The sequence below is a fragment of the Emydura macquarii genome, unplaced genomic scaffold (assembly GCF_026122565.2).
Source record: "Emydura macquarii macquarii isolate MOO-44397 ecotype Brisbane River unplaced genomic scaffold, CSIRO-AGI_Emac_v2 contig_968, whole genome shotgun sequence".
Classification (NCBI taxonomy): Eukaryota; Metazoa; Chordata; order Testudines; family Chelidae; genus Emydura; species Emydura macquarii.
This window is the reverse complement of record NW_027131105.1, coordinates 10,900,946-10,913,983: the sequence shown is the minus strand read 5'-3', so window position 1 is coordinate 10,913,983 and position 13,038 is coordinate 10,900,946. Positions and strand designations below refer to the sequence as shown.

Sequence of the window (13,038 nt, the reverse complement as noted above, 5' to 3'; positions counted from 1 at the left end):
TTAGTCCTGATTGTTGGAAGATTGCCAGCTCTTCGTCATCTTGCAGAAATATGTCATACTTGAACTGTAAAAAAAAAAAAAAAAATCCCCAAACAAACTAAAAACTATGCGATTAACCCCTTTCCCCCTCCTTTTTCCTACTAACTGGAACTATATTATGTTAGCATGAGTTGCGTTGAGCCGAATCCAATCTGGAATTAAGAATGCCCAAGGGCATTTTTAACAAACTGTCATTCATTTGAACTCTAACCCTGTTTAGTTAACAGATTCTGGTTACTCAGATGTATATTTTTTGCACATTCACTTCTCTTTCTTTTCATATTTTGGTTTGAAACTGTATTAATTGGACTTGGAGGGAAAGAGGTTTGTTTAAAACATATTTAAAACGAAGAATGAGAGTTACATGTATAGTAGCTTGGTTTGTTGTTTCTCTGCCATCCAAAAATGATGAACTTCAGTTCAGACATTGAGGATAAACATATTTAGTCAAAATGAGATCCTCAAAATGCCTTGATTAATCTTTCTGGGTTGAAAAAATTCACAGTTTTTAATAGCTCATTTATTATATTATTATAATAAGGAAACTAGTGAAATTAGACCATTGCCTTCCAGAAATGCAAAAAGGAGCTAGTAATGGATTTGGGACATGCAGGGTTTCATCTTAAAAGGCCGAGCACAGAATTCAATGAGATCCCAAATTAATCCCAGAATAAATTATTCCAATGGATGAGATTAAATCAAATCTTTACTTAGTAATTACAATATCTATCCAGCATCCATGAAGGAGCTTCTGGATGTTACAAATTTCAACCATTTCCAATAGGTGTCACTGTAAGGCAGTAATGCTGAAGAAATGTGGGGTAGAATATATATAAAGGTAGAAAAATCATATAACAGAGGTAACTAGAAGAAGAAGATAATCATTACCTGCCATCAGCAGATAATTAAAATACTTTACAGTACTGCTTGGATTTTGGATGGATTACTGATGAGAAATAGTGACTTTGAGAGAAATTCTTCTGTGATTTTTGTACACAGAATATCCTATCAATGTACATACATGGACTGACAGGAGAATAGACACTTCACTATGGAAAGAAAATGGATCCACTCTAAAGAATGGATTCATAAAGTTAGAAAGTGGTTGAATATGTTCTTCAGTGCAAACTTTCTCTTACACTTTGTAGAAGTGTGTGAAAAATGCATGAAGGCGCTATTTAACCAACATTAAGCTGATTCCTCAGCCCCCTTCTATGGACAATGGAGAAATTGAAGAACTCCTGTGAGGTACAAGATAGTATTAGTGCTGGTCTCACTTCTCCTCCATGGGGACCTGAATAAAGCAATCTGATGTCCACTTCTTTACTTTCTGGGGAGAGGGAAGAAAAAAATTCCTAATGCTCCCTTCCTTCCTCACAGCAGGGATTGGAAAAACTAGGAAAGGGGATATTTGGCAAAATTCAGAAAGCTGAGATTCAGCCTTAAAACCAAATGCTAAATATTGGGGTTTGTGCACAACTCTAAATTAAATGGTGATAGATTAGTTCTCTTCCATATCATCATTTTTTAATCATTTAACCCCGACATCAGGGCTGTGAATAGGTTCTGTTGTTAGGGTATGGGCTTTACAGTTGATCTTTCTCCCTTTCTAGAACTTTAAATGTGTAGCTTACAGCACTGCCTATACTTAAGACTGTCTGACATTTTGCATTATAATATAATGTGTGTGTCTATATAATATATATATACGGGCAGTGACCTTGACAATGATTTTAGCAATCACACACATATGCATTTTCTAACTATTTGAAAATCAGTTCCTGCTATACCAGCCTGCCAATTTTTTTCTGTAGATCTTGGTGCAGATCTTCTCTCTTGAATGTATTTTCCCATAGTATAACTTTTCTAGGAAATAGTCACTGTGGCAGGGCAGTAATAACCATTTTCAAAAACATGCCTTCTTAGGTACTGAAAGTACCAGGCATATTCTAATATTCCATCAATCTCAATGGAATGTCAATAGAGAATGGTCACACAGTCGGTGTGGTAAAGGGGTTAAGTAATAGATAAGTTTTCAAATAATGTTTGAATCTGATTACTATTCCTTGATTCATATAATAGTGTTCATTCTGCTTCACAAAGCTATTATGTGGGAGGCAAGCAACACAATATTTGCTCAAATTGGAAAAAAATGTATGTGGTTTATATATGCTTATTGCATGGTAGTAGGATTTAGATAACAGAGGCAAGCAACAATTAAAAATGAACTTGGGGAAAACATCTTATTTTCTCTGTAGACAGGCTGATTATATGACCACAGCTGAATTCTGTCAGACTTCTCCTGTACACCAGAAAAAGCAAACATTTTTGCTTGACTTCCATAGCATCAACAACATGGTGGCACAGAAGAAAAGCAGTCAGATTGGATACATTCCAGTTGGCTCTATCCCCTATTGCTTTCTGGTTGGTCAGATGTAATGCATCTAATATTTTCCTCCACTGTTGGTTAATTTATAGAATTTTAATTTTTTGGAGAGGGAAGTGGGTGAGTAAGAAAACAAAACAGGAAATGTCACAATTTCTTTAAAAATATAGAAATCACTGGATCTTAGGCAAATACTTTACCACATCACCTATTGTTTACATAAAACTCATTAAAAAGTACAAAAGTTCACATTATATCCTGAAGTAGTACATAGTCTGTAATTTGTGATGTCATGATTACTATAGTGGCTACTCTATTTTTAGCAGATTACAAGTAGGGAGAAAGAAAGGAGCAACAAAAAATCTGTAGGTGACCAATCTTACTTCTCCAGTCTTTTATGACTCATGTGTTTAGAGGGGTGCATATAGCAAATACAAAATGTTTTTACTCTGACAAAAAAATTCAGAGAGAAAACTCCAAGTTAGGACCATTGCCTGTATGTACTGGGAGACTGATTCTCTGCTCAAACAACGGGCAAAATTGGGACCTGTGGATGACGTCTAGTCTGATTGGCCTGTAGTCTCCAGTCTTGTCTCATTCGTCTGAGCTTCTGTGCCAAGGGCAAGGGGAAGCCACACTGGAGTTAATGTGCTGTTTGGCAGTGACCATGTAGTGACCTTCTACCCTGTCATATAGACTTAACAGTTCTATTAATGTAATGATCCACCCACAAGACAGTCCTGCTGCTGCCAGGTAGTTGCAATATATATTTTCCTTTCTGCAGAGGTTGAGTTTTATTCTTTAAATAATATTATTTCACTTTTATAACACAACCTACACTTTTTTCTAAATTGCTATTTTCTTATGGTAAAGTAGAGGTTTTTTGAATCCCTGCAGTAAGCAATTTCCCATGAATGCATTTCGTATTTATTGGTAAATGTTCCCCAAAAATTGCTAAGACAGAGCTGAGGTTCAGAATATACTTCATGAATTAAAAATAGATGTTCAGGTGTAAGAACCTTAGTTCTTTCCCTGTGCCATATGCTCCATACTCTCCTCAGAGATTCTCACCAATTGTCATATAAAATAGAAGTCTGAAAGGAGCTGTTTTTGGTGAAAGTTGTGTGTGGTGTCAAGATCAGTTTATAATGGAAATGCTGTTAGAGCCTGAACTATAGAGTTACTGCCACAGGTCCATAATGAGTTCCATAGACTAAGTGGTGCAGGAAGTATTTGTGACAATGGCACAGGTTGAAGGGCTCTTGGTAATGTACATTAGCTCAATGGTTTATATAAATGTTATTGGTGACTAGATGGATTCTTGGAAACTTGATCATTTGCTGATGTTTTAAGAACTGATTTTTTTAACCAGTAAAAAGTAGGAATGGATTTGAACAATGCTTCCACTTATATTCAGCCCTTCTATGATTTTTCTGTGTTTATAAAATGATTATTTGCCATGAAGAATATGGAACTTAAAAAAAATATATGCTTTTTAGTTAGAAGAATTGATGAATGCACTGGAAAAGACCAGACAAGAATTGGATGCTACCAAAGCCCGTCTTGCCTCAACACAGCAGTCTCTAGCTGAGAAAGAAGCACATCTGGCCAACCTAAGAATAGAGAGGAGAAAACAGCTTGAAGAAATTTTAGAAATGAAGTAAGTACACTTACTCCTCTTCATGCTAGATGCACTCAAAAAAGTATTTTTCCATTGCAATTTTGTTTTTTTCTGCTATATATGTACTGTGTTCATATTTAAACAGTCTGAAACTGAGGACCTCTAAAATGTGTGTGGGTTAGGTTCCCTCAAAAATGAAGAAATATAATAAAATATCTTTGGATTATGAAGGTAGTGTTTATTGGTAAGTCAACAACACACACAGGTAGAATACTTGATAAAGTGTTCTAACTTCCATTTGCCTTGTAGTATTAGATACTAATAGAGTAGCAGCACAGTTTCACTTAATTTGAAAGCTTCTGAAATAGTTTTAAAATTAATCTGTCTCCATTCATTATGGAAATTTAAAACATTGATAATGTTCTGCTTTATTCTGATGTGAAAAGGGTTCATTTGTGGCACAAAAATTTGTCCACTGAACTGCATTAAAACTGGGATATGGTCACATCTTTCACTAAGAATCCTGAGAAAAGCTCCATGTTGGATTTCCTGTTAGAATGTCAAATGAGAGGGAAAGAGAAGGTCAATTTTATATAAATGTAAATCTTACTAAGTTGAATTGATAAAAAAAAAATCAGCATGTAATACTATCTCTATATATAGGTTTAAGAAACCAAAAATGGTACAGAGGCCTATAATTTAACTTCCTCCCCACAATAAAGGAAAATGTGTGTAATTATAATGCATTAAGGCTGTGACAATCTCTTTGAAATTGGTGGCCTGCTAGAGAAGAATGACCTTGTTATGACTTGGCCAGTCTGGTAAGTGAACATTACACACAGGAAATTCAAAGAACATGAAATGTATTGTAAAATTACAAATGCAATATAAAAAAGGCCATTTCTAACTTTCAGCTTTTATCAGTTTTCTTGCTGTACAGAACAGCTGTCCATATAGTTATAAAAAAGGTAAGTCCATCTGACAAAGAAATTATTTAATATTGTTGCTCTAAATACACTATACAATGCATATACATTTATATATATGGTATAATTCTGCAAATGTCAAACTGAACAAGGGATATCGTATAATAAGTAGGTTGATTATAAATATCTAGGTGAAATCATGGCCCTAATGAAGTCAATGGGAGTTTTCACTTCTGGTCTATATTGAGAAGTGGAAATGTAGATGGTACATGATGATACTACTGTTTAGTGAGCAAACAGGGAAACAAATGCAATAATAAGAAGCTTTTATTTACTTCGCTGTTTTTTGTAGCTTTATTTCATATAGGTAGATGCTAGTCAACTGCTGATTCAGCTGCAATGAATCAGATGCTTAGTGCCAAAACAATTTCTAATGTTCATCTGTCTTGACTGTATAATGCTGTAGTCAATTGCATTAAGTAAGTGATAGAGTCCTGCCTTAAAGGAAAGTATGCCTTTTTGTCATGACTGATCACAATTATTAGTTGTTGGGTAAAATAAAAAAAGATTGTAAGGCTTGTTCTGACTGTTGATGTGGAATGTTTGGGTGGCTGTACAGACACTCCTGGGTATTGGAGACACATGTTTGGAATGCATCTTTTGGTTGAGATCCCTAGTTGGTAAAGCCTACGTAGAGCTTGAATGCACTTTAGGCAGAAATGGGTTTACCTAGCTTTATGGATAAAGGATCTAATAGATGGTGGAAGATTCCGTTGTCCTACCCCAGAGTTAGAAAGATGTCAAAGGCTAGGATGGAATATAGGAGAGCCACTAATATTGTGATGACAATATCTCATATCACAAATTCCTAATTAAGGAAGTAAGTATTTGTGATTGATAGGATATTTTACTTGTCCTGTCTTTACGTAGTTGTCAGTGTTCGTTCTTTAAATTTTGATAATTACTTTTAACAGCCAGCTTTATTGTTTTTTACTTTGTTTCCTGTAGTGTATTGGTTTATAATTTTTCTAGGCTAGTAAATGCATGTAGGTATCTTTGTTCTAACCTTAACTGGTGTGTCTGTGTTTAAGAAAAGCCCCTTTTTACATACAGTTTTTTTAATCTATTTTTATACCTACAATATGAACCTGAATTTGTCTTAAAAATAAATCCTCCAGATTAAAAACAAACCAACCAACTAACCCAAAATCCCTAAATCCAGAAAGTTTACTTATACACAAATACAGGATACCTCATAGGCAGCAGAGGGTTTCCTAATCGTCATCCTTGCAGTTTGGCCTCCTGCAGGCCAGTGCGGTTAAGTGAAAATCCCAGTTTCAATACTTCATTATTCCAGTTTTAAGCAGGTATAACTCCATCAATTTTTAAAAACTCCAGAGAGTGGTTTGGAGCTTAAACCTTTGCCTTTTGTAAAGTCTCTTCCCTCTAGACGTGTGGGACCTCCCTGGATCCTATCGCAGAGATCCAGTCCTATTGAAATTAATATGAATTTTGCTAATGATTTAGGTGGGAATAGGATTGGACCTACTTTCCTTGGTAAATAAAACAGATGTTAATGTATTATTGTTTTACAGTATACCATAAAATACTGCTGTGTGAGATGTGATATAAGACTGAGTTAATGTTTGGGAAAATCCTTAAGTGGTTTTGGTCCTACTCTGAAATGTATCTCTGGTTATCTGTGCATTAATATTACTAGTCAGTTTGAATGGGATTATCTGATGATAGAATCTTAATGTAGTAGCGCTGCACAGGCGTATCTGTGATTTGGTCAGCATAACCTCTATCACTCATGATGTAGTGTGTGATGAAAAGAATTTATCATGACTATCAGAATCCAGAATGAGGCACATATTAATATGAAACTTCACAATGCCATTTTTACAAAGGCACTTTTAAGTGGAGATCTGCACTTCAGCATCTTAATTTTATTACTTTTTAAGTGCTTGTTACCACATTGCATTAGAGCTACTTTAAAAAAAAGTTATTGTAACTTTGGCTTAATAAAAAGTTCAGAATTTTTTTAAAAAAATTATACATTTAAAAAATCATGCTTTGAGCTCTATGGATGAAAAGAGCTATATTAGTGCTAAATATTGTTTCTGAACATATAAGATGTATATTTTATAATGTGAATGTACATCTTAATTATATATATATATATATATATATCAATCAAAGAAAATATTTTGGTTTAATAAAATCTGCAGTACCTTAATATACTTACTAAATAATCTAATAAGAATAATTTACGAACGTATCAAAGTAGTTTGATTTTATATACTTGCTTACTGAAACAGGAACATAATAAAAGAGCAATTCCAAAGCTGCATGGTATTTAATTATTTTTATTAATATGCATTATGTTCTAATAACCAAACTATAAGTCAAATTAGATCTATATGGGGGATGACAGAATATTGACAGTTTGGCATAGTAGTAGTACATCAGTATAGTGTTTATCTGCTTTTTCTCTGATAATGTCTTAATTTAATTAGCAAGCCCAGACTATAGCTCCATAACTGATATTTACCATTTTATTATTTAATTCTGAGTAGATACAATTTGTGACTGCTGGCTTATAGTCAAATAGGCATGACTTGTATATTTAAGAACTTTCATGATGATTTCCTATGCTTATATTATGTTTAAGTTCCAAACATAGCTCTCCATTCTAAACCCATCTGGCTGATATTGCCAAGATCCATCTTAATTTACTGGGTATAATCAGTTGTCAGTTTTAGATAAGTTCTGCAGTTGTCTCCATATACACTAAGTTATTTAAAGACGTTTAGAATAAAACCAGGTAGCAACTTAATCTAGTGCATTATCTAGTTGGGTTTTTTGATCTGGGCTCTGAGAGAGAGCACCACTCATTAGATAAGTACCCTTCAAAGATGAGGCAGTTGAATGGAATGAGATAAAGATCTCCTTATGTTCTTTGCTTGATGTTAACATGTGAAAAGATCAGAATTATTTTTTAAGAATTCCACAATATTAAAGTTTGGAGCAAGATTTACATGTTATTGACAATAAAGAGTTATATAATTTCTGGAGAAAATATTTTTGTTATGGTGCATATTATTTTCTCAGTGTACACACATAATTCACACTGGCATTAATGGGAGTAATGCATGTATGTTAACAGCAGAAAATACCGTATGTTCAAATCCTTCATTTGGCCTGTTTGGTCCTAATGCTTTCTGCATGGTTTATAACCAGTGCCTTCTAAGCATAATAAAATCACTGAGCTAATTATTATGTAAACTACACTGTATTTTTCAAGTTTCTGTATTGCATAATGTCAATAACTTAATATAGATTTCAGAAATTGTTTACTATCTCTTAAAATGCTTCAATTGTCTTAAAAGTAGACTCTATTTAAAAATACATACTAAGGCTGTTATTCTTTCCTTATACTTAATGTACTTAAGTGTATACTTAATGTAGTGGAAAACGCAAAATCTTGTGGAAACTCAATAAGCCTTTACTTGAAAAGTTTCCTTCATCATCATAAATTTCAAGGCCAGAAGGGACCATTGTGACAATCGAATCTAACCTCCTCTATAGCACAGGCCATAGAACTTCCCAACAAATAATTCCTAGAACCAATGTTTTAGAAAAACATCCAATCATGATTTAAAAATTGTCAGTGATGGAGAACCCACTATGACCCTTAGTATGTTGGTCCAGTGGTTAATTACTCTCCCTGTTGAAACTTTATACCTTATTTCCATTCTGAATTTGTCTCGCTTCAACTTCCAGCCATTGGATCACATTATATCTTTCTCTCCTAGATTGAAGAGTCCATTATTTTATTCCCCAAGTAGGTACTTATAGACAGTAACAAGTCACCCTTAACCTTTTCTGCGTTAGCTAAATAGATTGAGCTGCTGAAGACTATCACTATAAGGCATGTTTTCTAATTCTTTAATCATTCTCATGCTCTTCTCTGAACTCTCTCTAATGTATCAACATCCTTCTTAAACCAGAACGGAACACATTATTCCAGTAGCAGTCTCACCAGTGCAAAACACAGAAGTAAAATAACCAGTCTACTCCAATTCACATTGACCCTTTTGGCCATAGCATCTTATTGGGAGCTCATGTTCAATTGATTATCCACCATGACTCCCAAATCTTTTTCAAAGTCAGTTTCCCACAATAAAGTACCTGATTATGTACGAATGGCCTACATCTTTTATTCCTTGATGTATACATTTACATTTATCCATATTAAAATACACAGTGTTTTCTTTCGCTCTGCTTACCAACTCATCCAGATTCCTCTGTATCAGTAACCTGTCCTCTTCATTATTTACCACTCCCCCAATTTTTGTGTCATTTGCAAATTTTATCAGTGATAATTTGATGTTTCTTCCAGGTCTTTAATAAAATGTTAAATAATGGAAAGACAAGAACCGATCCCTGGGAGACCCCATAAAAATAAATATGTTCTATGATGATTCCCATTTTACTATTACACTTTGAGACTATCAGTTTGCCAGCTTTTAATCCATTTAATGTGTGGCATGTTCATTTTATATCTTCCTAATTTTTAATCATAATGTCATGCAGTACCAAGTCATGTGCCTTACAGAAATCTAAACATATTACCTCAGCACTATTACCTTTATCAACCAAACTTTTAATCACATCAGAAAAAATCAAGTTTGACAGTCTCTATTTTCCATAAAACCTTGTTGATTGGCATTAATTATATTACCTTCCTTTAATTCTTTATTAATCAAGTCCTGTATCAGTCACTCCATTATCCTGAAACAATAGATGAGGGGAAGGAGGAATTTCTCCTCTGTGGTGTGGGCAATGGGTTCAGCCTTTCAATCTTTCGGATGACCCAATATTTGCCAAGAAGTTTTTCAGCTCACAGGACATCTATAATGGCCTAGATTTCCTTTTGCATGGCAGCATAGTTTCCTCAGAAGCAGTACTTCCATACAGTCTCTGATGGAGGTTCCTGCCAAACTCTTTTCATAGGCCCACAGGGACCAAAAATATATTTCACTTAATTGCAAATAGCTCATATTTTATATATTGGACTTATATGGAATCCCATTTAGTTTTAATATATTAATTAATAGGAAAAGGGCTCATTTGTATATAATAATTCACATATGCAGCATATGAAAACTGCTGTGCTATCTCTGCATATGAAACCAATATACTTTTCTCATGTGGAGCAGGTTTCAATGTATGGATGGGGTCACTATTATCTTCCTAACAGTGTCAGTATTATCTTAAACAGAGGAAGATACAATCTGTGCCTCGAAGAGCTCACAGTCTTTAAAGACAAAGACAGATGAAGAGTGGGGGAATGGATATATCACACAAAGAAAGATGACAGAGTAGGGGGAGAGAGAAAAATCTGAGGCTGCTGTGTACTGCATTAGAACTGAACACTCTTTTCTCACAACCAATCAGTGATTGAGCTGATCTGCAAAGCAAAGAAGAGGCAGCTGCAATTGCCTCTAGAAGCTAGTCTCAGGCAGGAGGCTGGTCTCTGAAGTTGCTTCTCTCTCTCTTGCCTCCTCTTCAAAGGGAAAGGATTTTTGTTTTTGTTTGTTTTTTGGTGGGCGGAGACCTTGGATGGATTCAGGAGCTAGGGGGACATGACTTCATCTGCGTAATTTGGTGATAGAAGGAAGTGTTTCTAGTGCCTTATTGATGGCAAAGAGATAGGAGGGAAGAAGGCAGCATATACTCATAGGGACCTCTTTGAGGGAGTGTATTGGGGAAGGACTCTCAGTATGTGAAATTTTCTGTCCCTCCTTATCTCTGCTGGCTGAAAGTCACTGTGTGTAGTCACTAAGTCATTTAGTTTCCCATTTTGTTTATGTGGGTCATTTACACAGGAACAGGGGAAAGAAAAGCACTTCAACAAAATAGGAAAGATTGGCAGGGTGACCTAGGGGTTGATCTAGTCTCTGAAAGGACTTTTAACTTTCTTTTTAAAACTGACAAAATTTAAACTAATGGCATCCTGTTACTATCAATGTTTCTGTGAAGTGGTGCTGCCTCTTTCATTTGTTATAGTTTACAACACTGTTCTTGTTGAAGAGGGAAAACAAATAAGTGGATAATCCAGTCCCTTACCCACATCTCTGTCTGCAAACAGAGATACCCCTGGTACCTGGAGTTTATCACAAACTAAGGGGGAAGATGTTTGTGGGTGTTCCTGTAAAAATATTGGCATATCACTGGATTAGTTTCAAGACAACTGTTCTAACAACCAGCGCCTTGAAGATAATTCCAGAATGAATATATAGAACTGGATGTATGATATTATGTGATCCCTGTACTGTTTGGATAAACTCCAAATGTACATAAAAATACCAGGCTCAGATTTTTCTAGTCTTTCTTTGAGTTACTGTTCTGAAAATAGGATGCATATTAACATTTTCTCTAAATAGTTTACTTAGTCCTAACACAAAGCACTATAAATGTCAATCCATATATTGGGAAAGATAGCTTTAATAGTTTCTCTGTGATGTGAATTGTTTAAGCAGTCATCAGTTGTTGATTTGAATATGCAGTAGATACTTTGCTAATATATAAATAGTTGCGGAGAAAAAGTGTTTTCACAAAGTAGTTCGGCATTTTACATTATTTTGTTTGAGCTATAATTGTATATTCTATAATGATGTTCAGTAAATAGGCAACAAATTGATTGTCTCTAAAAATATATCTTTGGAAAAGTGGAATAGTAGGCTACTTTTGCTAGTCTGTGGACTGTTTCCATTTAATTGTTGGATTCATGCTGAGACTATAGAGAGTCATATCCCAAGTTAAATACAAACAAAACAGCAGGATGTTGATACAACTGTGACTTCCATAGGAAGTAGTTAGAATGGTAATGTGGTCTCCTTGTAAGGTGGGTGGAAACTCCTATGACAGCTTTTTGCCCCACAGACCTGTAGCTCAGCATGCCTTGACTAACTTTTTGACACCACCTTGCAAACACCATAAAGATTAGAGGAACCCAAATGAAAGCTTTGTTCTCTGGAACAGAAGCTTGCTTGACCAAAATGAAGAGATGTTTAAAAAAGAAAAACACTAAAGGGGCACAGGGCAATAAAATGCTTCTCTCTGTGAGAACAGTGTGAGTGAACTATTTACTTGGCAAACCACTTCAGTCATTTAAAGACACATGACTATCACCATGTGTCTGTTTAGATGAGAGCCCAGTAATAGTGCTTTTCAGGCTGAAATACTATGGTTTCTCGAAGGCTTTATTTGACAAAATCTGTGATATTTGACTATTCATTCCCACCAGAAAGAAAGTGTATCATTTCCTCCTTTCATTTGTTTTTCAGTTTATACTCATAATTTGCTTTGATAACTTGACAGAACCTCACATTGGAATGTAATTAGGTCAATTCAAACAATCTTCAGAGTATTGAAAAAAAAGGGGCAATAGTGTGTCCCCAGTCTTTGCCTGAATATTTCCAGGGCAGAGAAGGTGCAAGGAACCTTCGTCATGTCTTGTATTCCCTTTCCAGCAGCTGAGCACAATAGCAGCCCTTGAACTTAGGAAGTGCTTGGAATGTACAGCCCAAAAATACAGTCTTCCTTTGCACTAGGGAATGGCTGAAGTGCTCTTTTGGCCTTCAGTCAACAAACCAAATGACAATGCTTCAACTGCATACAGTATGCAATTGGAAAGGATAGATTCTAATCCATTTGACCTACAGGGAATTCAACCAGTCATAACCAACTAGAAAAAAGAAGTAAGGTTGCAGCTCCTGAATCTGGACAATTCATAACTGGAGGAGTGGCCAAATATGTCAGTCATCTAAATATGAAATATACAGGCTTGGCTTCTAGGGGAAAAGATCCTCCTTCAAACAGATGCTGGAGAGAGAGGTTTTTTCTTACTGTTCTGTATTGCTCATCATTTTCACATTGTAAGATGCTGTATTACAGGACTGTAGTTGTGGCAAAATTAAACTTATCTTGGTTTACATCATCATCTTACTTGCATGGGGTGTGTTACTTGGGAAACAGCATGTTTTAACTTGCAAGGT

The 13,038-nt window shown here is 35.1% G+C and overlaps 1 protein-coding gene across 6 annotated transcripts in view; it reads left to right on the top strand.

Moving 5' to 3' along the window:
* The window catches only part of ERC2 (ELKS/RAB6-interacting/CAST family member 2), a 685,232-nt gene that overhangs the window by 443,537 nt on the left and 228,657 nt on the right, over nt 1-13,038 (top strand). For all 6 annotated transcript variants that reach the window (XM_067544466.1, XM_067544470.1, XM_067544472.1 and 3 more), the window contains one exon: nt 3,925-4,085. In XM_067544466.1, coding sequence (XP_067400567.1) covers nt 3,925-4,085 — 161 coding nt within the window. The remainder of the gene's footprint in view (nt 1-3,924; nt 4,086-13,038) is intronic.